The 25,910-nt window shown below is 44.0% G+C and overlaps 1 protein-coding gene across 15 annotated transcripts; it reads left to right on the top strand.

The window, feature by feature from the left end:
- Positions 1 to 1,351: 1,351 nt before the first annotated feature.
- On the top strand, positions 1,352 to 25,687 carry LOC101402588 (class I histocompatibility antigen, Gogo-B*0103 alpha chain-like). Of its 15 annotated transcripts, none has more exons than XR_015554078.1 (9): positions 1,352 to 1,558; positions 1,807 to 2,226; positions 2,322 to 2,597; positions 3,216 to 3,491; positions 3,626 to 3,745; positions 4,198 to 4,230; positions 23,287 to 24,269; positions 24,339 to 25,133; positions 25,312 to 25,687. XR_015554078.1 is itself a non-coding variant. In XM_087438301.1 (8 exons), the coding sequence occupies exons 1-8, from the start codon at positions 1,402 to 1,404 to the stop codon at positions 4,582 to 4,584; spliced, it is 1,227 nt and encodes a 408-aa protein (XP_087294427.1). In that variant the 5' UTR covers positions 1,352 to 1,401; the 3' UTR covers positions 4,585 to 4,998. The 15 variants fall into 15 exon arrangements, 8 of the variants coding, with proteins under 8 accessions (XP_087294427.1, XP_087294424.1, XP_087294425.1 ...); XR_015554076.1 differs by having other exon boundaries at positions 23,287 to 24,948; positions 25,092 to 25,133; positions 25,312 to 25,686; XR_015554075.1 differs by having other exon boundaries at positions 23,287 to 24,492; positions 25,092 to 25,133; positions 25,312 to 25,682.
- The last annotated feature ends 223 nt before the right edge of the window (positions 25,688 to 25,910 follow it).

Genomic DNA, 25,910 nt, shown 5'->3' with positions numbered 1-25,910 from the left:
TGTACTCCTTTGAAGATAATTTTCTCTTCCCAGATGACAGGGTCATGTTGACCCACTGTAACAAAATGTCTCCTTGAAACCTTGAAGGAATGTACCCCTGTCATGCTTGCTGTATGTTCTTTGTTCTGAAGTGGTATATAAACTGTGCCGAAAACCATGCTTCTCTAGAGCACTTTCTTCTTTGGCGAAGGCTGCACTCCCGGGCTAGTCCTCAGTTTGGGTTGAAGAAAACTCTCTTCTATTCTTTACTATAGATTGATTATTGACTATTTGCATCAACAATTCATTCTGTGGGGCTGCCTAAATACTAACTGCCTCCTTATGTTATCAGTTTAAAATATAATAAGTGTCCTGATAAAACATGCACACTGCTTAAATTTGAATAACTCATAAAAATAGGTAATGCAGGGGCACTGCTGAAGGGTGTCTGGACCCCATTGAACACTGGCAACTTTGAGGTGATTAAAGCTTGTAGGTGACCCTAGTTGGAATATACAGAAATAAACTGCTTCCATGTGCTTCTTTGTACTGAGGATATGTGGGGACTCACACAGACACACTCAAGGCTATGGAATGAAGATCATTTTAAAGTACAACCACCTGGAATCACAGATATACTGTCCAGGAAAGTAAAACTTAGGAGCTTTGTGAGTCTGATTGCAGTACTGTTTAGATACTTTTATATATAAAGGGGCTAAATTCACTTCTTTCATAGATTAGATTCCTGATGTTCAGGGGTTTTCAAGATTGTGTTACCCACTGTAGTTAATGAACAGAAAGGAACCTGATGTCTATGGGAATCTCTATCTAGTGTTTCCAGGTGCAACTCCTTCAGATGTAAAGAGAAAACCCCTGTTCTGCCACCTCCATTCCCAAGGCGAGCTCACTCACTAGTATCAAGTTCCCTGGGGGTGAGCTTTCTTCTAGAAGAGTCCAGGGGCAGAGGTAAGGGGTGGGAGGCAGGGAGTCCATTTCAGGGAAAGTGATTCCAGTAAGAGGAGGGAAAGGGGCTGATCCCAGCCTGGGGGGGTCTCTCTGTGGTTTCCTCAGACAGCCCCGGGGCCAGGACTCAGGGAGACAGTGTGACAAAGAGCTCTTGGTGCAGGAGGAGAGGGGTCAGGGCAAAGTCCCAGGTCCCCGGACGTGGCTCTCAGGGTCTCAGGCCCGAGGGCGGTGTCTGGGGCGGGAAAGCTCAGTGTTGGGGAGTCCGTCTCCCTGACTTTCACTTCTCCCTCTCACAACCTGTGTCAGGTCCTCCCACCTGGAGACTCATGACGCGGCCCCAGTTGTCACTCTCATTGCGTGTCCGGTTTCTAGAGACGCCAATCAGCGTCTCCGCCGTTCCCGGTTACACAGTCTCCATGGACCCGCCAGTTCTCAGACTCTCCCCAGACCCAGAGGATGCGAGTCAAGGCACCCCGAACCCTCCTCCTGCTGCTCTCGGGGGCCCTGACCCTGACTGAGACCTGGGCGAGTCAGTGCCGGGTCGGAGGAAACGGCCTCTGCGGGGGGCGGAGCGAGGGGACCGCGCGGCGGGGACGCAGGACCCCCGGGGAAGGTGCGTCTCCGCGGACTCAGGCCCAGACCACCCCCAACACGACCCCTTTCCGTCCTGACCCTTTCCTCCTCCCCCTCCCTCCTCTTTCTACCGTAAGGTAAGTCCTTCCCCTTCTCGGTTCGCCACTCCTTTTCCGTCTCACGATCCCTTCGCCACCGCCCCGCCACCTCCCGTCCCCATCACCCTCGGACCCGGGACCCGCGCCGGGAGGAGGGTCGGACCCGGTCTCAGCCCCTCCCCGCCCCCAGGCTCCCACTCCCTGAGGTATTTCGGCACCGCCGTGTCCCGGCCCGGCCGCGGGGAGCCCCGCTTCATCGCCGTCGGCTACGTGGACGACACGCAGTTCGTGCGGTTCGACAGCGACGCCGCGAGTCCGAGGATGGAGCCGCGGGCGCCGTGGGTGGAGCAGGAGGGGCCGGAGTATTGGGAAGAGCAGACGCGGAACGTCAAGGACACCGCACAGAATTTACGAGTGGAACTTAACACCCTGCGCGGCTACTACAACCAGAGCGAGGCCGGTGAGCGACGCTGCCCGGGTCCAGGTCACGACCCCCACCCCCACGGACGGGCCGGGGTCTCCGTGAGTCTCCAGGTCCGAGATTCACCCCAGGGCTGCGGGACCCGCCCGGCCCCTCCACCCAGGAAGAGCCGGCGGGAACTTTTGCCTGGTATCCTTTTCAGTTTAGGCTTAAAGGCTGCCTGGTGGTCGGGTCGGGGGCGGGATTGACCACAGTCGCGGGGCTGACCCAGGGGGCGGGGTTAGTGTCTCACACCTTCCAGTGGACGCACGGTTGCTACGTGGGGCCAAATGGGAGCCTCCTCAGCGGGTACAGTCAGTACGCCTACGACGGCGTGGATCACCTCTACCTGAACGAGGACCTGCGCTCCTGGACCACGGTAAACGCGGCGGCTCAGATCACCCTGCGTAAGTTGGAGGCGGCAGGTGCATCTGAACAGCACAAAAACTACCTGGAGGACACGTGCGTGAAGTGGCTCCGCAGATTCCTGGAGAACGGGAATGAGACGCTGCAGCGCGTAGGTACTAGGGGCCGCGGAGCCTCCCCGATCTCCCCTCAGGCTGAGGGCTTCTTACGAGGAGAGGAGGAAAATGGGATGACACCAGAACACTCCCGTCCTGTGGGTCAGAAGACTAAGTCCGTTTGGGTTTTCAGATCCGGTACCAGAGAGTGACTCCCCCAGAGGGCGCGCCTTCCTCTCAGGGACATTAAGGGGTCCACTCTCTCAGGGATGGAAGGGGAACCTAACCTGAAATAACTGACAATTGGTTCCCTTTGTCTCTGGAAGCAGCTCTGGGACTTTATCTCTCAGTTCTTGTTCTCTGCCCCGCACTCTGTGTGTCTGAGGTCTGACTCCAGCTTTTCTGAGTCACTCGGCCTCCACCCAGGTCAGGACCAGAAATCCCTTTTCTTCCCATCAAAAACCTGCCTCATACCCTGGGCTGTCTCACCCTGATTCTAGAAATTTCCAAAGAAAAAGAGATCATCCTTGAAGCCTGTATCCAGGCTGGTGACTGGATTTTGTGCTTCCATTCCCCCAGTCCAGTTGTCCTGTCCATTCTCAGGATGGTCACATGAGCGCTGCTTCAGTGGCCCAAGACAGATACAAAGTTCTTGAATTTTCTGACCCTTCCCCTCAGACCCACCAAAGACATATGTGACCCACCACGCCATCTCTGACCACGAGGTCACCCTGAGGTGCTGGGCCCTGGGCTTCTATCCTGCGGAGATCACCCTGACTTGGCAGCGGGATGGGGAGGACCTGACCCAGGACACCGAGTTTGTGGAGACCAGGCCTGCAGGGGACGGGACCTTCCAGAAGTGGGCGGCTGTGGTGGTGCCTTCTGGAGAGGAGCAGAGATACACGTGCCATGTGCAGCATGAGGGGCTGCCTGAGCCCCTCACCCTGAGGTGGAGTAAGAAGGGAGACGTGGGCTCAGAGCCTCTCCTCAGGGAAATCAGGAGCCCTTCTGGAGACTTTCAGCAGGGATGGGGTTGAGGCCTGGGGGTCACGGCCCTCACCTTCCCTTCCCTTCCCTTCCCTTCCCAGAGCTGCCTCCTGAGTCCATCATCCCCATTGTGGGCATCATTGCTGGCCTGGTTCTCCTTGCAGTTGTGGTCACTGGAGCTGTGGTGGCTGGAGATGTGATCGGGAGGAAGAAGCACTCAGGTAAGGAAGGGGTAGGGCCTGAGTTTTCTTGTTCCACTGTGGGGTTTCAAGCCCAGATAGAAGTTTGTCCTGCCTCCTTAATGGGAAGTACTGTCCATACCCACCTGTTCTTTCCTGGTGTGGGGCCCTATTGGCTAACACTTGCTCCTTATTAATGCACATGTAATAATGAAGGACAAATTTATCACGTTGATGAGTCTGGTGGTGGGGACCTGATTCCCAGCAGTCACAGGACAGAGGGGAAGGTCACTGCTGAGGACAGACCTCCGAGAGGGTAGTTGGTCCAGTCCCCACACATGTACTGTCCTCATGTTTCCTGATTCTGCCTTGGGTCTGTAGTCACAGACTACAGGGTCTGGAAACTTCACTGGGGTCTAAGACTAGGGGGTTCCTTTAGGACCTCATGGCCCGGTCTCCTCTTTGGTTTCTCACAGGATGTTTTCTTCCCACAGGTGGAAAAGGAGGGAGCTACACCCAGGCTGCAGGTAAATATGGAGTGGGGAGGAACCTGAGACCTTTAGGATAGTATAGACGGGATCCCCTGGGGGGAGCTCACCCATCCCATAATTCCCCCTTTAGTCTCGTCTCCTGTAGGCTCTGACCACATCCTGTTGTGTTCTACCCCAGGCAGCAACAGTGCCCAGGGCTCTGAAGTGTCTCTCCCAAGAAGTGAGATTCTGGAGGGCCTGAAGTGGGGAGAGGTTGAGGCAGAGGGGCAGGACTGGGTTATGGGGATTCTTTGGTTGGGACATTTTGAACATGCGGTGGGCTGTTCAGAATGTTACCAATTACAGTCACTGATTTGAATTTGTTCATGATTATTTTCTTCTGTAGTGTGAGACAGCTGCCTTGTGGGGGACTGAGTGATGCAAGATTTGTTTATGGCCCCTCCCACTGTGACTTCAGGAATCTCTGACTTGTCTTTCTGCAAAGGGCATCTGAATGTTCCTATAACCATAACGTGAGGAGGTGGGGAGACTGGCCCACCCTGTACCTACTACAAACTCCTCCCCACACTGACCTGTATTCTCTTCCCTGATCAACTTCCGTTCCAGCAGAGATGGGGCTGGGCCATCTCTATCCCTGTCTTAACTTCATGTGCACTAAGCTGCAACTTCTTACTTCCTAACTGAAAATAAGAATCTGGATATGAATCTGCTTTTTCAAATTCTTGCCATGAAAGATTAATGGGTTAATTGAAAAAGAATATTCCTAAAATTTAGGAGAGGAAATAAATGGAAGCGTTCAGAACATTCCAGAATCCATGTGTTTGCTGTGCTGAGTCTGTTGCAGGTGGGGACAGGAGAAGGCTGTGAGGAGTTGAGCATGGATCAGGCCTGTGTCCAGTCAGTGCTCAGTGCATCGTGGGCTTTGACACGGCCACTCCTGGGCTGGGTTATCTCTCTGCTCCTTTGTCCTTGGCCCGTCAGTAAACCTTGTCCCATCAGGACCTGTAATTGCAGGGACTTAGACATCATTTGGGCCTTGTGTCTCCAGGACCGTGGCTGCAAGGGCTTCGTGTGACTGGCTCAGCCTAGACTCAGGCCTGGGTGTTGGCCTCAGCCCCCTTTTGGGTGTTTGTTTATGTAGAGGATTAGGCCTGTTCTTATTCTTGTGTACAATTTCTGGTCGTATTCTGCTCTGTGGGACCCCTGTCTCTGATAGCAGCAGGAGTCGTTTGGCCTGTCATTGTCCCCACAAGGCAAGGCAGCCCTGCACACTGGCATCCGTGGTGTCCAGAGATGAATTTTCAGGCTCATCCAGCTCTACTCTCCATCTAGGGCTTAATTGTCATTTCCACCTTTTCCCAACCTTCTCAACAGAGCCAGATTCTCGAATTAGAGAGGAGGGATCTCATAATTTCTTATGCTAGATAAGTTCCTGTTGGGATTCTTCTGCTCTGCAGCCTGCCCTCTCTCCTGGCCCTTAGCTCTAGTTATCCTAGTGCTGGCTCCAATCCAAACTCATGATTTAAAGCAGAGTCTACTTTAGATTTATATTTGCTTGGCAAATAGGACCCATAAGTCGAGATCATTGTTTTCTGAAGAGAGAAATGTATTGTGTGCTGTGGTGTGCAGGAGAGTTGTCTGGGAGGGAGAGATGGAGGGAGGGGGAGGGGAGAGCAGCACTTGTGAGAAAAGTGCAGGTAGTATTGATGATAGTGTGAGTGCAGGTTGTGCTGTAGCTGCCACAAAATAGCACGTGGCCTGAGGTTACATTATTAAAGATACTGTCTGTAGAATAGGGAGGTGCTCTACACTGATCATTCATTCACCTAATATGGGTTGTGTGCCAATGTGTGACACTATTTTTGCATGAGGGAAACATCAATGAAGTAAAAACAGAAAAATTGCTGGCCTTGTGGAGCATATGTTGTAGTGGGAAGAGACAGACTACATGCTATAAGAGTAGTAAATAAGGAAAGTGTTTACGTTAAAAGGTGGTAAGTGCTATGGAAAGAATGCAGGCGGGAAGGCGATCCAAAGGCTGGAGGTGGGGACAGGGAAGATGGCTGTTTTAATTTGAGCGGTTAGTGTGGGCCTCACTGGGACGGCGACCTTTGAGGAAAGATGTGAAGGGCATGAGGAATTATCCACGAGGATGTCTGGGGGAAGTTCTTTCCAGGCAAGGGAACCACCAGTGTAAATGCGCTAGGGCAGGAGTGTGTCTGTGTATTCTGGGAAGAGCAAGGGGGCCAGTATGGCTGGAGCAGAGAGCAATCGAGATGATATAGAGGTGCAGCTAGAACCACGTAGGCCTGGAAGATGTTAAAAGTGTTTTGGCCTTTGCTCTGAGTAAGATGGGGAGTTACAAGACAGTTTAGAGCGGGAGAGGGACACGGTATGACTTCTCCTTTAAAAGGACTACAGTGGATGCTGTGCTAAGAGCAGAACTGGGAGGCACTAGGGAAGCAGCAGGAAAGTAGTGCAGTGTTCCAGGATGGAGATGTCCATGGCTTCCACTGGTGTGAATGGTGTAATAGTGGGAAATGATTTGATTCTGGATAAACATTCTGAAGATGGACTTTGCAGCATTTCCTAATGAATTAAGTCTGGGAATGAGAAGGAGGAGTCAAGGAGGACATCCAGAATTTTGGACTATGCAAGTAGAAAGATGGAGTTGCTGTCAGCGGAGATGGGGAAGACTCTGAAAGGAGCATATGTACAGGCGTTCAGTTTAAGAGATGGAGCTGAGATACCTATTAGAAATAAAAGTGAGGTTGTTAGATTGACAGTTGGACAGATGAGTCTGGAAATTAGGAGAAATGTCTGAGCTGGAGAAATAGATTTGAGAGGTCACACCATATAAATGATATTTAAAGCCTTAAGAATGGATGAGGTCACCAAGGGATTGATGGCTACAGAAGAGAAAGGAACAAGGACTGAACCTTGGATCCCTCAGTACTAAAGGATCTGATCAGACCACACACCCAGGGCAGACTACACAGTTCTGGCTCCACGTCTATCTAGAAGGCTTGGAGACCAGGGAATCCGAAACTTTCCTGTGCACAGCAATCCCCTGTACATCTTGTTAAGATTCGGAGTCTGGAGTACAGTCTGCAAGTCTGTATTTATAACAAGGTACTTATGCTGCTGATGCTGCTGGTCTTCAGATCACAGTTTTAGTAGCAAGAACGTAGACCAGGATTCCCACATGGCTGTGCATCAGCCTCACCTGTAGCGCTTGTTAAATAAGAGATTCTTTGGTCTTGTACCTAATACTCTGAGATGGTGGGTCTGGGAAGAGGCCTGAGTATTTTGTAAGAAGCCACACAAGCAGTCCTGGTGCTCGGCTAGACTGGGAACTACTGAGGTCAGTGATCAGAGAGTGCCCAGGGTGGGGATGGTCTCTTAAAATCGCATTTATTTATTTTTTTAAACAGTTTTATTTATTTATTTATTTTTTGTGAGGAAGATCAGCCCCAAGCTAACATCCATGCTAATCCTCCTCTTTTTGCTGAGGAAGACGGGCTCTGAGCTAACATCTATTGCCAATCCTCCTCCTTTTTTTTTCCCCCCAAAGCCCCAGTAGATAGTTATATGTCTTCTTAGAATCATACAACCTTCCAAAACTGGATCAAGAAGTAGTAGAGAATTTGAATAGACCAATCACCAGTAAGGAGATCGAAACAGTAATCACAAACCTCCCCAAAAATAAAAGTCCAGGACCAGATGGCTTCCCTGGTGAATTCTACCAAACATTCAAAGAAGACTTAATACCTATCCTTCTCAAACTCTTCCAAAAAATTGAGGAGGGGGGGAAGCTCCCTAACTCATTCTACGAAGCTGACATTGCCCTGATACCAAAACCAGACAAGGACAACACAAAAAAAGAAAATTACAGGCCAATATCACTGATGAACATTGATGCAAAAATCCTCAACAAAATACTAGCAAATCAAATACAACAATACGTTAAAAAGATTATACACCATGATCAAGTGGGATTTATTCCAGGGATGCAGGGATGGTTTAACATTCGCAAATCAATCAACGTAATACACCACATTAATAAAATGAAGAATAAAAATCACATGATCATCTCAATAGATGCAGAGAAAGAATTTGACAAGATCCAGCATCCATTTATGATAAAAACTCTGAATAAAATGGGTATAGAAGGAAAGTACCTCAACATAATAAAGACCATATATGAGAAACCCACAGCTAATATCATCCTCAATGGTGAAAAACTGAAAGCTATCCCTCTAAGAACAGGAACCAGACAAGGATGCCCACTGTCACCACTCCTATTTAACATAGTACTGGAAGTCCTAGCCAGAGCAATCAGGCAAGAGAAAGAAATAAAAGGGATCCAAATTGGAAAAGAAGAAGTGAAACTGTCACTATTTGCAGATGACATGATTTTATATATAGAAAACCCTAAAGAATCCACCAGAAAACTTTTAGAAGTAATAAACGAATATGGTAAAGTTGCAGGATACAAATCAACATACAAAAATCAGTTGCATTTCTGTGCACTAACAATGAAGTAGCAGAAAGAGAAATTAAGAATACCATCCCATTTACAATTGCAACAAAAAGAATAAAATACCTAGGAATAAACTTAACCAAAGAGGTGAAAGATCTGTACACCGAAAACTATAAAACATTGCTGAAAGAAATTGAAGAAGACACAAAGAAATGGAAAGATATTCCGTGCTCTTGGATTGGAAGAATTAACATAGTTAAGATGTCCATACTTCCTAAAGCCATCTATAGATTCAATGCAATCCCTATCAAAGTTCCAACAACATTTTTCACAGAAATAGAACAAAGAATCCTAAAATTTATATGGAACAACAAAAGACCCCGAATAGCTAAAGGAATCCTGAGAAAAAAGAACAAAGCTGGAGGTATCACACTCCCTGATTTCAAAATATACTACAAAGCTGTAGGAACCAAAACAGCATGGTACTGGCACAAAAACAGACACACAGATCAATGGAATAGAATCGAAAGCCCAGAAATAAACCCACACATCTATGGACAGCTAATCTTTGACAAAGGAGCCAAGAACATACAATGGGGAAAAGAAAGTCTCTTCAACAAATGGTGTTGGGAAAACTGGATAGCCATATGCAAAAAAATGAAAGTAGACCCTTACCTTACACCATACACAAAAATTAACTCCAAATGGATTAAAGACTTGAATGTAAGACCTGAAACTATGAAACTTCTAGAAGAAAACATAGGCAGTACGCTCTTCCACATCGGTCTTAGCAACATCTTTTCAAACACCACGTCTGACTGGGCAAGAGAAACAATAGAAAAAATAAACAAATGGGACTACATCAAACTAAAAATCTTCTGCACAGCAAAGGAAACCATCAACAAAACGAAAAGACAACCTAACAATTGGGAGAAGATATTTGCAAACCATACATCTGATAAGGGCTTAATCTCCAAAATATATAAAGAACTCATGCATCTCACCAACAAAAAAACTACCAACCCAATTAAAAAATGGGAAAAAGACCTGAGTAGACATTTCTCTGAAGAAGATATACAGATGGCCAACAGACACATGAAAAGATGTTCAAAATCACTAACTATCAGGGAAATGCAAATCAAAACTACAATGAGATATCACCTCACGCCCATCAGAATGGCTATAATTAACAAGACAGGAAACAACATGTGTTGGAGAGGATGTGGAGAGAAGGGAACTCTCATACACTGCTGGTGGGAGTGCAAACTGGTGCAGCCACTATGGAAAACAGTATGGAGATTCCTCAAAAAATCAAGCATAGAACTACCATATGATCCAGCTATTCCACTGCTGGGTATTTATCCAAAGAACTTGAAAACACCAATTTGTAAAGGTACATGCACCCCTGTGTTCATTGCAGCGTTATTCACAATAGCCAAGACTTGGAAGCAACCTAAGTGCCCATCAAGGGACGAATGGATAAAGAAGATGTGGTATATATACACAATGGAATACCACTCAGCCATAAGAAATGATGAAATCCAGCCATTTGTGACAACATGGATGGACATTGAGGGTATAATGCAAAGTGAAATAAGTCAGAGGGAGAAGGTCAAATACCATATGATTTCCTTCATTAAGTAGTAGATAATAACAACAATAAACAAACACATAGGGACAGAGATTGGATTGGTGGTTACCAGAGGGGAAGGGGGGAGGGAGGAGGGTGAAAGGGATAATTCGGTACATGTGTGTGGTGATGGGTTGTAATTAGTATTTTGGTGGTGAACATGATGTAGTCCATGCAGAAATAGAAGTACAATGATGTACACCTGAAATTTTTACAATGTTATAAACAAATGTTACTGCAATAAACAAAAAATTTTTAAAAAATAGCTGTATGTCATAGTTGCACATAGTTCTAGTTGCTGTATGTGGGACGCGGCCTCAGCATGGCCGGAGAAGTGGTGCGTCGGTGTGTGCCCGGGATCCGAACCCGGGCTGCCAGTAGCAGAGCACGTGCACTTAACCGCTAAGCCATGGGGCTGGCCCTAAAATCACATTTAAAAGTGGTTTTTTTCTTCAGAAAGAAAAGGGAGGACATATGTCATCAGTTATGAGACACGATGGGAGATAAATATTGTTCTCTTTACCATAGGGTTTAGTCAGGTGGAAGATTTAGGAAGTGGTTCACAGTTCAGCATAATGAAAATCTCTGAATGCTTGCTCTCTGAAACTATTCCACAGGTTGATTTCTTGGAGCAAACAATGGAATCCAAATTTTTTCTAATTTAGACATAAAGTAGTGTGTGTATGTGTATATGTATATATGTATATATAAAATCCTGAGGTCTAATATTATTTTGGGGAAGACCGCAGCACAGGCTTAAGGCTACACAGCCAGGAACAGAATCTACAATCCCACCCTAGGTCAGGTCCCACATGGGAACCACTGCCCCAGCAGAGGGCACAGATGTCACTGGTCACACCACTGACACCCTTCATGATGGACACTGGACCCTGCAGCTGGGACTGCTGTCACTATTGCTCCTGGCAACTGGATGTTGTTGCTTCCACTCACGCCACCCTTGCCAAATGCATTCTGCACAGTGCCAGCCTCTCTGTGTCACCACGTCCTGAGTCAGAGTCTGACGTGATCACCTGACTGGTGGAGCCTAAGCCTCATCCTGTGTCCATCTGCAAGAATGTTTGGGTAAGTGGGTTTTCCTCTTTTATGGAGGGAGGTGGTCTCTGCCTCCTACCAAGACTCTTTAAGTGTGGAATTCTCCTAGTGTAGGTGCTGGGGGGTAAGGGATGGAAAAAGAATGACCAATTTTAATTCTTGGAGCAAAGATCTATATGAAACTTTACCTGATGCTTTGTAGGCACTCAAGTTTGGCTAGAAGAACAAGTGACTAATAAATGACATCACTCATTCCCTTGATACTATGTTATTAGATCCAGCCTTTGTCTACTCCAGCTTATACTCTGAAATGAGTGGAGTGGCATTGTGGGATGGAGAAATGATTACTCAAAACACCTTCACCCTGCCTTTGTCTCTTACTAGGATTAGAACACCCACGTCTGTAAGACTTCAGAGGGTCTGGTCTGTATGTGCACTGATGTTTTATATTTATATTTATATTTCCATATATATAGAGAGAGAGAAATATTTCTTTGGAGAGAATTTCTAACATTTATGTTTTTATTGGACCCCCAGAAAGGACTAAAAAACAAAGAAAAAACCAAAATGCCATCCTACTTTTCTAGTTTAGATGTAGTGCCACTCAAAGTCTGGCCCCTGAACAGCTGGTAGCAGACCCAAGGACAAGATGTAAATGCTTCATTTTGCTTATTTTTTGCTCTGGGATGAGATAAGGTAGAGCTTTACTTGCTTACTCTATGAATTTCTTTTTATGGGATGGTGAGGGTTTTTTTCCTCCACCCAACCAATTCTCTTATTCTCAGACACCAACAGAGTGTCCTACAATCAGAGAATTCCGACAGTAGCTACCTGGAGTTAGCATCAGACCCCACAAGTCTAAGGACTCAGTCCCAGAATGTTACCGTCGGGGGTGAGGTGGTCGTCTGCCCACCACAAAACATGCCAATATTCAAGAGGCAAGGTAGTAGGAGAGAAAGGACTTTATTACAGCTTGCTAACAAGGGGGAAAGATGGCTGACTAATGTCTGAAAGACCCATCTTACAGAACAAAGTCTACAGGCCAGTTATATAGGGGGCTGGTCTCCGGGTGGGGGAGGCATCTGGTCTCCAAGTGGGGGCATCTATCTGGTCTTAGTTCCTGATAGTCTTTTGTTTTACTGGATATGTATTTGAGACCAGAGCAAGGCCCTGTACCCAGATCTTTCAGTTGTCATTGACGATGGCTATCAGCATAGACTGTCTGCCCGGGGGGCCTTCACATTCCTAAGGAACATAAAAGAGCAAAATTATCAACTTATCGCAGCTGGGAGGGGCCATAAAATCTACAAAGCATGTATATCTCCTGGAGGGTGCATATCCAGCTGGGTTAGTTAATCAGGTCATTCAAAGTTACAATATGGTTTCTTTTCTACAATGTGGCTTCCCTTATGTCAACCTTGTGTTGAGCTGGTATCAAATGTAATATTGAATTTCCTTCATTACGTAACCCATTTATTCATTCTTTTAATCTCAGCTCTTATTCCTTGTTCTCTCCATTTATACTAAACTTTTACATCTTTGAAAGGGACATTAGGTTTGGCCGTTGTGCTGGTCTAGACTGCAGGCAGCAATACTAGTCTAGCAGTCCCTCCCCCTCAGTCCACTCCCATTCATAGAGGGGAGGGTCCCATAGGGGAGGATCATAGAACTATTGGGCTAAGTGACCACTGAGAAATGTAGCTGCATTCACTGTCACCCCCAATTTTGCAAGATGGAGTGAAGGCACAACCTGCCCCTTCAGACCCTTAGGAATTCTAACATAAAGGTTTAAAAATATAGTTACAGTTTCTTGCTTAGGAATCATTCCTGTTTCTAGCACTTGTAGTTGCATCCCCATCCTGAGACCACTGCATCAGGTAATAAAAGAAAGTTGAGGTGAAATATAGTCTTATCGGTGACCTCCAAACTTGGGAAGAATTTTATAGTCATATGAGCATCCTTCCCCACCCCTCCTCCACAGATCCTGAGGAGAAAGAGAGGAAATGCTTTAGTGGAGACATTCCTGTAGCCCCACTCATGTTGAGTGTGAGCACACACTCATGAAGGTGTATTAACCAGCCCTTCATGCGTCTCTATACCCCACCCCATTTTAGATAACCAATGTTTGAATTGTCCATTCCAATTCCCTATCAAACTATTACTCTGAGGAGGATGTCTCTCTGCCCATTGTTGGACATTATGGGCTGTAAAGTATGTTCTTTGGTCTGAGGAAATGTGACTCAGCAGTCAAAATTTGTGCAATATCTTCTGTTCTGGCTCTTTGTAACACTCTAAGCATTTACATCTATCACTGGGTAAGCAAAGCCCAGTCCAGAGTCAATATCTACTCCTGTCAAGACCCATTTGTAGCCCCCTTGGGCCACCAGCATCAGTCTGATTTCCCAGCTCTGTTCAAGATTGTCCCACTAGGGAATCTGCCACAAAGCCCTCTGCAGTTTTTGTCTTTTTTGTTGGTAGACAGAGCAGTTCTTTTTGGTATTTTGTGCCTCAGAGGATGCAAAAGGAATATGTTTAGACTCAGCCCATCTCTGCATTGCTGCAGCCCCCCAATGTCCACTTATTTCATGGACCCAGGTGGCTACCTTAAGTGAGGACACCAGGATATCAACTTATCAATTACAATCACTTTCAAAACCCAGAAGGAAGTTCTTGTGATGGGCATCAGAATGTCCTACTATACACACCCCTCAAATTCCCATAGTGATTTCCATAGGACTGTACTCCATATGCTCCATTCCTTTAATAAACGAGGTTTCCATTGCCCTCTGCCTGACCATATGGCTAGGCTATTGCCCACTGCCCATGAGTGGTAAAAAACAAAACATAGGGGCTTTTATCATTGTTCAATTATTCCATCAAGCTAGGAAAACATCACACAATTCAGCTCATCAAGCTGATCTGTTTTTACCTTCCTTGATCAGAGGAGTGACCTTCCAAACAGGACATTGTCTTTTCACCTTGGAACTGCCATCCATAAACCAAGAAGCTCTTTGTATATCAGTTGAGAGCTGTTTATAAGACACTGTCAAAGTAACAATAGAATCCAGCAGCTCCTCATGCAGTTCCAAAGTCAATCCTAGGGGAAAGGAGGCATCCTGCTCATGAGTATCTTCTCCCTGGATTTCCCTTGTAGCACAATCCTGTATAAACCATTTCCATTTTTTTATAGAACTCTTCTGGGCACTGCCTTCAACATTAGAGTGTTTCTGCTACATTATCTAAGACCTCATGTGTATTTCAGGTTTCAAGATTATTTTATGTCCTTCAGTCATAGGGGTAGTTTCAATTAATGTCAAGAATAGAAAGCCTGTAACTGACTCTTGAATGGAAATTCTCTAGTTCAAAATCCCATATGTCAACACTGGGAAGAACTCAGCGGCTTTTGCCATAAGCTCCAGTGCCCGCTCCACACAGGGCTACTGTGCTGAGAATGTGTCTGCACTGCATTCCAGCTTCTATTCTACACTATTTGGTTTCCACTGAGCATATCCAATTCATGTTGCTTGTTGCTTGAAGGGTGGACACATGCCTTCTGTTTTACAATTGTGGAGGATCAGAATTTTCCACCCCAAAATGTTTCTCTTTGGCTTGATTATTTTTAATAACAAAAGACTCTGAAAGAATCTTTGACCTTCCCCCTAACTGCTTAAAAGAATTTAAGGTAGAAACGCTGTTCCAGGAAGGAGTTACTACCAGAATATAAGTATCGTATAATATAAACTAGGTGTGATACACAAGGAGGAACCTAACAAGGGCCTTTTAATCAGAGTCCTCTCCATCTCTCATTATCTTTACAAGGCATAGTCAACATTTGTTTATCAAACATTTGCTTTTCCAGCTCCGTGTAAATGGCCATCTTCCTCTTGGAAGTCCCATACCACTACTCCCAATATCCTTCTTTGTCCTTAGCCGAAGATGGTATTTAAGGTAATGGCCTCTGCCATTTTAGCCAGTTACTAAGTTTTCCTGGGTTTCTCCCATGTATACATGTTATTAAATTTGTTTGATTTTTTTTCCTGTTATTATGTCTAATGTCAATTTAATTCTTAGACCATCCAGAAGAACCTAGAGGGAAGAGGAATGGTTCTTCCTCCCCTACACAATACTAGGTAGGGAAAGTGTTCCCATGTCAGACATAATAGCCATTCCTGTAAAACATTCAGGTAAAGGAGACATAACCTCTTCACTTAAAGCCTATTTAAACATTCCATTTTCATCCAAATTTTCACCTTAATCCTATCAACTCTTACATTTCTATATCCTCTCAATCAAATTGTATCTCACGTTAGGGCTTCACCAAGAGATTTTGGTGCCACAGTGCATGGGGCTCCTGTGTAAAGGAGCCAATCTAGACCATTTTACCAATTCTTGTGTATAGGTCTTGGGTCCCCTGTGAGGAGTTGAGCCAAACTCCCCTGGCTGTTTAGTCATCTTTGTCTGATTAATCTGCTTGACAAGTGCCCCAAGAGATTGCAGGTGAGGTTTCTCATTGTAATCTTTCCCTTGTTGCTTTTCAAATTCCTCCATGCTGGGGTAAATAGAGCCATCTCCTTTGAAGCACTTTAATTTGGGGGGACCAACAAGTGGTCTACTCAATCTTCAGTAGTGTTAGTATTAAGATCTTTGTTTTAACTTCATTCCATTTCTTTTTCTTCTTCTATTTTTGCAAACAGACAAAAAGCTCCTGAGTTAGGAAAAAAAATATTACCTTTCAGGAAAGGAATAGTGGTGCCTCAGTCTTTCTTGCTGCAGAAATGCATAGAGAGTTTTAAAGACAATTAAGACTGACTGACCTAGATACCCAAAGCAAATCAGGAATTATTTGATGTTTTATCATTATCTCTCTAGGCTAGTGTTAAATAACAAAAAATTTCAGTAAATTTAAAGATCAAACTGCCTTCATTCAGCAATTCATAATTTGGGCAGCATCCCATCTAGCAAATGGAAAGGAGCTCCGCTAAGCTGTAGAAAAAGAAGGGTTTATAATGGTAGAAAGGGGACAGAAAAAGGAAATTATTAGCAGAGTATGTACTGTTTCAGGCAAGGTCACCCTCCTAAGGCGATCAGAAGGGGTCTATTGGCCAGATTTCCTTACTTGTGCTGACCAAGTAACTCCAGGTTGACTGGTTAAAGTTTACATTCCTGGGAGAGGCTGAAACTGCACTTAGGTTAAGTCTTGGTTTGCTAATGTGGGGCTTAGCACAAGTGACTCCCTTTGGGGCCTGTTGTCTCCTTTTTAACACTAATGTGCCCTTGGGAATACATTAGGACATTGAGAATGTCCCCATGTTGAATCTTCGGGAGTGCTATAGTGTTTTGTATTAAGCTAATTCTTTTGTTTTCTTTTGGTGAGGAAGATTAGCCCTGAGCTAACATCTCTTGCCAATCCAGCTCTTTTTTGCTGAGAAAGATTGGCCTTGGGATAACATTCATGCCCATCTTTCCTCTACTTTATTTATATGTGGGACACCTGCCACAGCATGGCTTGATAAGTGGTACATAGGTCTGTGCCCGGGATCTGAACCCACGAACCCAGGCCGCTAAAGTGGTGCTCGTGAACTTAACCACTATGCCACTGGGCTGGCCCCTAAGCTAATTCTTTGTTGTACTAAGTAGTAACCAACATGCCTGGTTTTCTATGAGCTGTACATGCTCACATTGTCACTGTAAGAGTAATAGCCCCTGGGTAGTTCTAGATTTTCCTTGAAGCACCTTCTAGGAGGTGTAGACTACTCTGGGGCCGGGCTGAACTAGGCTGACAACTGTGGAGCCAGCCATTGGTTACCCCCAGGATCCATCAACTTTGGAGGTAGGAGTTGTGGGCAGTGGCTGATTCAACAATCTGTCTTGCCAGGAATTCCAAGGAGATTCTCTGGTTTGTCATGCACCTAAAAGTAAGAATACCTTTTAAAAAGAACTTCAAAATTAAAAAAATAAAAGGTTTTAAGACATTTAGACAAAAGAGTGGGCAAGTTATGAGCATGGCATAGTATGACTGTGTTCAGGCATGTTAAATCCTCCACAACAGTGAAAACAGGGCAGATAAAAAATCCAATCATACCTTTTCTTCAAAGGAAACAACAAAAACAACTTTCTCTGCTGCGCTTTGTTTTCTGTCATCAGAGAGAGCAACGTGGGCCCATAAAGGAAACAGACACAGCAAAGCAAGACTTGATGCTCTGAATGAGTGGTTTCAACTCTCCTACACATTAGAATAATCTGAAAGGCTTTTTAAAGAGAATAACATCTCAGCACCCACCCCAGAGATTCTCATTTATTTCAATTGTGGATGGGGATCAGAAATTGCTAGTTTTAAAAGCTTCTCACCTGCTCTAAACCCTACCTCTGATCCTTCTAGGAGTGGTTGGTTGTGGAATACATGGACTTTTACTTTTTTTTTTATTTGACTATTTATTTATTTAGATATAATTGACATATAACATTGTAGTAGTTTGAGGTGTACAGTGTAATGATTTGATATATGTATATTGTGAAATGATTACCAGAATAAGTTTAGTTAGCATCCATAACCACCCATAGCTACAAATATTTTACTAAAAAGTGATGAGAACTTTTAAGATTTACTCTCTTAGCAATTTCAAATATATAATACAGTATTGTTAACTATGGTCACCATGCTGTACATTATATCCCCAGGAAATATTTATCTTATGACTAGATGTTTGTATCTTTTGACCACCTTCATTCAATTCCCCCACCCGCCACACCCCACATCTGGCAACCACCAATCTGTTCTCTGTATATATGAGTTTGGGTTTTTCTTAGATTCAAAATATGTGAGATCATACAATATTTGTCTTTCTCTGTCTGACTTATTTTTCTTAGCATAATGGCCTCAAGATCTATCCATGTTTTTGCAAATCAAAGGGATTCCATATTTTTATGGCAGAACAATACTCCATTGTGTATATATAACACCATATTTTCCTTATTCATTCATCCATTGATAGACACTTAGGTTGTTTCCACGTCTTGGCTATTGTAGATAATGCTGCAACGAACATGGGGATACATATATCTTTTTGAGGTAGGGATTTCTTTTCCTTCAGATAAATATAGAGTAGCGGAATTGCTGGTTCATATGGTAGTTTTACTTTTAATTTTTGGAGGAACTTCCATACTGTTTTCTGTAGTGGCTGCACCAATTTACATTTCCACAAACAGTGTACGAAGGGTTTCCTTTGCTGCACACCCTTGCCGACACTTGCTATTTCTTGTCTTCTTGATAATAGTCATACTAACAGGTGTGAGGTGATATCTTCATGTAGTTTTGATTTGCATGTGCCTGATGATTAGTGATGTTGAGCACCTTTTCATGAACCTGTTGCCCATTTGTAGGTCTTCTTTGGAAAAAAGTGTATTTAGATCTTCTGTCCATTTTTTAATTGATTTTTTTTCTATTGAGTTGTATGAGTTCTTTATATATTTTAGATATTAATTCATTATCAGAAATATGATTTGCAAATATTTTCTCCCATTTTGTAGTTTGCCTTTTCATTTTGTTGGTGGTTCTCTTTGCTGTACAGCAGCTTTTTAGTTTGATATAGTCTCTTTTTTTTTTTTTTTCGCTTTTGTTGGCTTTGCATTTGGTGTCAAATCAAAACAATCACCAAGATCAATGTCAAGAAGCTTATCCCCTACGTTTTCTTTTAGGATTTTTATCGTTTCAAGTCTTAGGTCAAGTCTTTAAACCATTTTAGTTGATTTTTGTGTATGGTGTAACATAGTAGTCTAGTCTCATTCTTTTGCAGGCAGCTATCCAGCTTCTCCAACACCATTTACTGAAGAGACTTCCTTTCCCTATTGTATATTCTTGGCTCCTTTGTTGTAAGTTAATTGACCATATATGTGTGAGTTTATTTCCGGGCTCTCTATTCTGTTCCGTTGATCTATGTGTCTGTTTTTATGCCAATACCAAACTGATTTGATTACTACAGCTTTGTGAATACAGTTTGAAATCTGGGAGAGTGATGCCTCTAGTTTTGTTCTTCTTCCTCAAAATTGCTCTAGCTATTTGGAGTCTTTTGTAGTTCCATACACATTTTAAGATTGTTTGTGTTCTTTCTGTGAAAAAAAAAAGTGCCATTGGAATTTTGATAGTGGTCGCATTAAATCTGTAGATTTATTTGGGTGGTATGGACATTTTAACAATATTAGTTCTTTCAATCCATGAAGATATAATCTCTTTCCATTTATTGTGTCTTCTTCAATTTCTTTCATCAATGTCTTTTAGTTTCCAGCGTACAGATCTTTCACCTTCTTGGTTAAATTTATTCCTAGGTATTTTATTCTTTTTGATGCATTGTAAATGGGATTGGTTTCTCTATTTCTCTTTCTGATAGCTTGTTATTAATATATACAAATGCAACAGATTTTTGTATATTGATTTTGTATCCTGCAACTTTACTAAATTTGTTTATTCGTTTTAACAGCTTTTGGTGGAGTCTTTAGGGTTTTCTATATATAATATCATGTCATCTGCAAATAATGACAGTTTAACTTCTTCCTTTGCAATTTGGATGTGTTTTATTACTTATTCTTGCCTCATTGCTCTAGCTAGGACTGCTAGGACTATGTTGAATAAAAGTGGTGATAGTGAGAATCCTTGTCTTGTTCCTGATCTTAGAGGAAAAGATTTTAGCTTTTCACTGTTCACTATGATGTTAGTTAATTTGGGGTAGCACATTGATTGACTTGCAGACGCTGAATCATTCTTGTATTCCTGGAATAAATCTCACATGATAATGGTGTATGATCTTTCTAATTTATTGTTGAATTCTGTTTTCTAATATTTTGTTGAGGATTTTTGCACCTATACTCATCAGGGATTTTGGTCTGTAATTTTTTTTTTTCTTGTAGTTCTTATCAGGTTTTGGTATCAGGGTAATACTAGCCTCATAAAATGAGTTTGCAAGTATTCCCACCTCTTCTGTTTTTTGGAAGAGTTTGAGAAAGATTGGTATTGATTCTTCTTTAATTATTTGGTAGAATTCACCAGTGAAGCCATCTGGTTCTGGACTTTTGTTGTTGGGGCCCATTTATTAATGACCATCTGTTAGGATTCTCCAGAGAAACAGAACCAATAGGATATATATATAGATAGGACATATATACAGGATATATATGTAGGAGATACCCTATACATATATATCCCATTTATTTATTATGAGGAATTGGTTCACATGATTATGGAGGCTGAGCAGTCCCATGATCTACAAGCTGGAGACTAAGAAAGCCACTGGTGTAATTCAGTCTGAGTCTGAAGGCCTGAGAACCACAAGAATTGATGGTGTAAAGCCCAGTCCAAGGACAAGAGAAGACTGATGTTCTAGCTCACACAGTTTGGGAGAGAAAAGATAAATTCGCTCTTCCCCCACCTTTTGTCCTATTCAGGCCCTCAAAGGTTTGGATGATGCCCATACACATTGGGGAGGGCAATCTGCTTTACTGAGTCCACTGATTCAAATGCTAATCTCATCTGGAAACTTCCTCACAGACACACCCAGAAATAATGTTTAGCCAAATATCTGGGCACCGTGTGCCTCAATCAAGTGGATACATAAAATTAAACATCATTTTAGGGGTAACCTGCTGGGTTCAACCCCCTCCTAAGTTTAACTTCACTGTAAGACCAGGAAGATTACAGGAAGCCCCATGGCATTCCCAAACAAAGTTATATTCAGGTATTACTACTACCCATTTAACATTAGTCTGGGGGATTTGACATTTTGGGGTCCAAAACCTTTATCCTAATTGCACCAATGATGTTAACCTGCAGTGGCAACATCACATTTGGTTGATTAATCAGCACTGGCCCCAAAGGACAAAGCAAGCTTTAGGAGCTACAGGATCAGGGTTAGGTATTCTTGGACAGGCTGAATTTACTTTTACTTAAGAAAGACATTTCAGAAGACGAAAATATTCTAACACAAAAAGATAAATTAGAGGGGGTATTATTTCAAGCAGAAAGTAAAGGTTGGAAATCTGCTTGGGGTGATAATTTAGCACTAATAAAATGGTTAAATGGACTGAAAACTATCATGGCAGAAAATGCCCATACCCAACAATGGGAAAGAACATGTCCTTTAACTCAACAAGGGCTTTTTAGACATGTTAATTCAAATGAGGTCTGAAGTAGCAATGGGTCAATGGCCTTCTTTGTTCATGGCAGAAACCCAAAATGTACATCTATTGAAGTTATATAGCCCACCTAACTTATGGAAACTTGTCAAAGGATCCTACAATTCATGTAAATGTTCTATCACAGCTTTAGTTCCTAAACTTAAAACAAGCCACACCTATGAAGTTGTTCAATTGGTAGGAATAGGGATCACTTTAAGTTCCACCAGGATTCTCCCTATTGGGGGAAGATGGGCCTTACTATCAAATAATTCCTACTGGACCCCTATATCCACTCAGATTTGTGAACTCCAACAAGGTATGTGTGGCTATGCCCTGAACAACAGTGGAACCCCAAATTTACTACTGCTTGGCCTATAACAACCACACCCATATAGAAAGATATATGGTATATGGGTAAAAGAAAATTTTGTTGCAAAGCTTTAAAAAACATCTCTGTCATTCTTTTTGACCTGTATTGTCATCAAAGTACTTTTTGTTATAATCATTTACTGTCATATGGTGTAATACCAGCTTTGCTAATCAAACAGAACTGCCTAGTTTTAATAAGACTTATATTAACATTGATATTGATGATCAAATGTTTTGAGAAATAGGACTACATCCACCACAAGATGTAATTTCAATGGAATCTAATTGGCCTGAAAAATCATTATAGGTAGCAACTGAACATCTTATTACTATATTAAGTCAGTCTGCCCAAATTTATCATAAAGTGCACATAACAGTAGCTAAACGAGGCAAACAAATTAGTACAAAATTCCCAAAATACTTGTAGCAGATTCTTTGGGTACTTCTCTTGTCTCTTTAAACCCATGCCCGCTTCACATTGGTTACCTCAAATGTTATTGATTGGTTTCTTATTATTGTTATTATATCTGTTATATAAATGTTATAAACAATGCAATTGCAAAAAGTCACATAAAAGCACATGTACAATGCTTGTGCGACAATTTGACTTAATTGACAATATGTATAACCTTTGAAAATACTTCCGCTATCAGCGTATACCTCTATGCTTGTTCATTATATTTGACTATTTCCCCCAACCTGGATAACCAGACAAGTCAATAAAAATAAAAGCCCAGCTCTGAGGGACATGACAGACCCAGGGCAGGAAGGAACCACCCTGGCTTTGAGGGACAAATATCTTGATCACTAATGCTTTCTATTGAAAGATTATTGATCGGGGGGAAACGACATAAGAAATTTTCACTTATTGAGGTATGTGGGGAAGCCATTCTGTTTTATACTTGACTCAGTCTGAACTTTTGTGGGGGTGGGTGGGAGGAGCCTGAGTTATGTTGTGCTGACTTACATTGTATGTCAAACATACATTGTACATCTGCTTTCAACATTACCCTAAAGTGAAGAATGTACTCTGTGAAGATAGAGATGCATGCCTCCCTCACTATGACACCAATACCTGTACTCCTTTGAAGATAAGTTTCCCTTCCTAGATGCCAGCGTCATGTTGACCTGCTATGTGTGTGCTAATCTGTAATAAAATGTCCCCTTGAAATCTTGAAAGAACCACAGGGTGGGGCTACATGGGCGTGGCTGGCTGTGGGGGTGGAGCCAGGGTCCCATACACTCCAGTGGCTTTGTGGATGCAACCTGGGGCCACACTGGTGCCTCCTGAACTGAAGGGCCTTCAGTTCATCTACAAGGGTGCTGATTACCTTGCCCTGAACATGGACCTGCACTCCTGAACTGCAGCGGCCAAGTGGGCTCTGATCTCCAGGCACAAGTGGGAGGTGGCAGGTGTGGAGCACTGCAGAAACTACCTGGAGGACACGTGCATGAAGTGGCTCCTCAGACGCCTGGAGAAGGGGAAGGAGATGCTGCAGCGCATAGGTACAAGGGGCTGCGGGGCCTTCCCAATCTCTCCTCAGGCTGGGTGCCTCTTACAAGGAGAGGAAGAAAATGGGGTGACACCAGAACTTAGTTGAGAGAATAAGTCCATCTAGGTTTTCAGATCTGGTACAAGAGAGTGACTCCCCCAGAGGAACTGCCTTTCTCTCAAGGACTATTAATGGGTCCAGTCTCTTCAGGGATGGAGGGGGAAGCCATCCCTAAAATAACTGATAGTTGGTTCCCTTTGACTCTGGCAGAGGCTCTGGGACTCTCTCCCTCAGGCCTTGTTCTCTGCCTCACACCCTATGTGTTTGAGGTCTGACTCCACCTTTTCTGAGTCACTCAGCCTCCACTCACAAATCCTTTTTATCCCCCTAAGAGATCTGCCTCATACTTTGGGCTGTCTCACCCTGATTCCAGAACTTTCCAAACAATAGATTATCCCAGATGCCTGTGTCCAGGCTGGTGTCTGGGTTTTGTGCTCCCTTCCCCCACTCCATTGTCCTGTCTATTCTCAAGATGGCCACATAAATGCTGTTTCAGTGGCCCAAGATAGATGCAAAGTTCCTGAATTTTCTTACCTTTCTTCTCAGACCCCCCCAAAAATACATATGACCCACCACCCCATCTCTGACCATGAGGTCACCCTGAGGTGCTGGGCCCTGAGCTTCTACCCTACAGAGATCACCCTCACCTGGCAGCATGATAGGACGGACCTGACCCAGGACATGGAGCTTGTGGAAACCAGGCCTGTGGGGGACGGGACCTGCCAGAAGTGGGCAACTGTTGTGATGCCTTCTAGAGAGGAGCAGAGATTCACATGGCATGTGCAGCATGAGGGGCTTCCTGAGGCCATCACCCTGAGATGGGGTAAGGAGGAAGATGAGGGGGTAGCCTCTTCTCAGGCAAAGCAGCAACCCCTCTGGAAAACTTCTGCAGGGTCGAGGTTGAGGCCTTGGGATCAGGACCCTCACCTTCCCAGAGCCACCTCCTCAGCACAACATCCCAATCACGAGCGTCATGCTGGCTTGGTTCTCTTTGTGGTCATTGTTACCACTGGAGCTGTGATGTGGAGAAAGAAGCCCTGAGCTAGGTAAGGGAGGGGGGATCTGAAGTTTTCTTTTCAAGCCCAGGTAGAAGTTTGCCCTGCCTCCTTAATGGGAACTACCATCCACATACATGTGCTTGCTCAGTCTGGGGCCCTATTTGCTAACACTTCCTCTTTATTAATGCACACATAAAAATGATGGACAAACTTATCACATTGATGAGTCTGATGATGGGGACCTGATTCCCAGAAGTCACAGGACAGAGAGGAAGGTTGCTATGAGGACAGACTTCCAGTGGGTGGTTGATCCATTCCCCAATATGTACTATCCTCGTGTTTCATGATGCTATCCTGGATCTGTAGTCACAGTTCTGGAAACTTCTCTGGGGTCTAGGAGTAGGGGGTTCCTTTAGGAACTCATGGCCCTGCCCCCTCCCTGGCTTCTCACAGGATGGTTTCTTCCCACAGGTGGAAAATGAGGGAGCTATGCTCAGGCTGCAAGTAGGTTTGAGTGTGGAGTGACCTCTGAGACCCTTGTGATAGTGTAGACGGAAGCCCATGGGTGGAGCTCACCCACCCCATAGTTCTCCTTTAGTCTCATCTCCTGTGGGCTCTGACCACATCCTGTTTTTGTTCTTTCCCAGGAAGTGACAGTTCCCAGGGCTCTGATGTGTCTCTCACGGCAGGTGAGACCTTGGAGGGCACCTGAAGTGGGGAAGTGTGGGGGCAGAGGGGACGGGACTAGGTTATGAGGATTCTTTGGCTGGGACATTTTGAGCATGTGGTGGGCTGTTTAGAATGTCACCAATTACAACCACTGACTGAAATTTGTTCATGATTATTTTCTTCTATGGTGTGAGACAGCTACCTTGTGGGAAACTGAGTGATGCAAGATTTGTTCATCCCACCTCCAATGTGACTTCAGGAACCTCTGACTTCTCTTTCTGCAAAGGGCATCTGAATGTGTCTGCAATCCTATTAGCATGATGAGAGGAAATGGGGAGACTGGTCTCCCCCACACACCCCTCCCTCCGCTGACCTGTGTTCTCTTCCCTGATGGACTTTCCTGTTCCAGCAGAGGTGGAGCTGGGCCATCTCCATCCCTGTCTTTACTTTGTGTTACACTGACCTGCAACTTCTTACTTCCTTGTTGAGAATAAAAATCTGGATATGAATTTGCTTTTTCAAATTCTTGCCATGAGGCATTGATGGGTTAATTAAAGAAGAAGATTCCTAAAGTTTGGGAGATGAAATAAATGGAAGCATTGAAAACCTTCCAGAATCCTTGTGTTTGTTCTGTTGAGTCTGTTGCAGGTGGGGACAGGAGAAAGCTATGAAGAGCCAAGCATGGATGGATCCTGTGTTCAGTCAGTGCTCAGTGCATCCTGGGCTTTGACATGGTCAGTTCTAGGCTGGGTCATCTCTCTGCTCCTTTGTCCTTGTCCCTTCAGCAGAACCTTTTC

Source organism: Ceratotherium simum, chromosome 13, assembly GCF_057802395.1.
Source record: "Ceratotherium simum simum isolate JZ-2026a chromosome 13, ASM5780239v1, whole genome shotgun sequence".
Classification (NCBI taxonomy): Eukaryota; Metazoa; Chordata; class Mammalia; order Perissodactyla; family Rhinocerotidae; genus Ceratotherium; species Ceratotherium simum.
Note: the sequence above shows the minus strand (reverse complement) of the source record. Positions and strands in the feature narration are given on the sequence as shown.

What these genes read in the sequence shown, in the direction of transcription:
- LOC101402588 (XM_087438304.1), top strand. Translation starts at nt 1,402, where the DNA reads ATGCGAGTCAAGGCACCCCGAACCCTCCTCCTGCTGCTCTCGGGGGCC. An exon ending in ACGCAGGACCCCCGGGGAAG is followed by an intron (nt 1,559 to 1,806) that starts GTGCGTCTCCGC and finishes CCCCGCCCCCAG; the next exon opens with GCTCCCACTCCCTGAGGTAT. An exon ending in GAGCTACACCCAGGCTGCAG is followed by an intron (nt 4,231 to 4,324) that starts GTAAATATGGAG and finishes TTCCCCCTTTAG; the next exon opens with TCTCGTCTCCTGTAGGCTCT.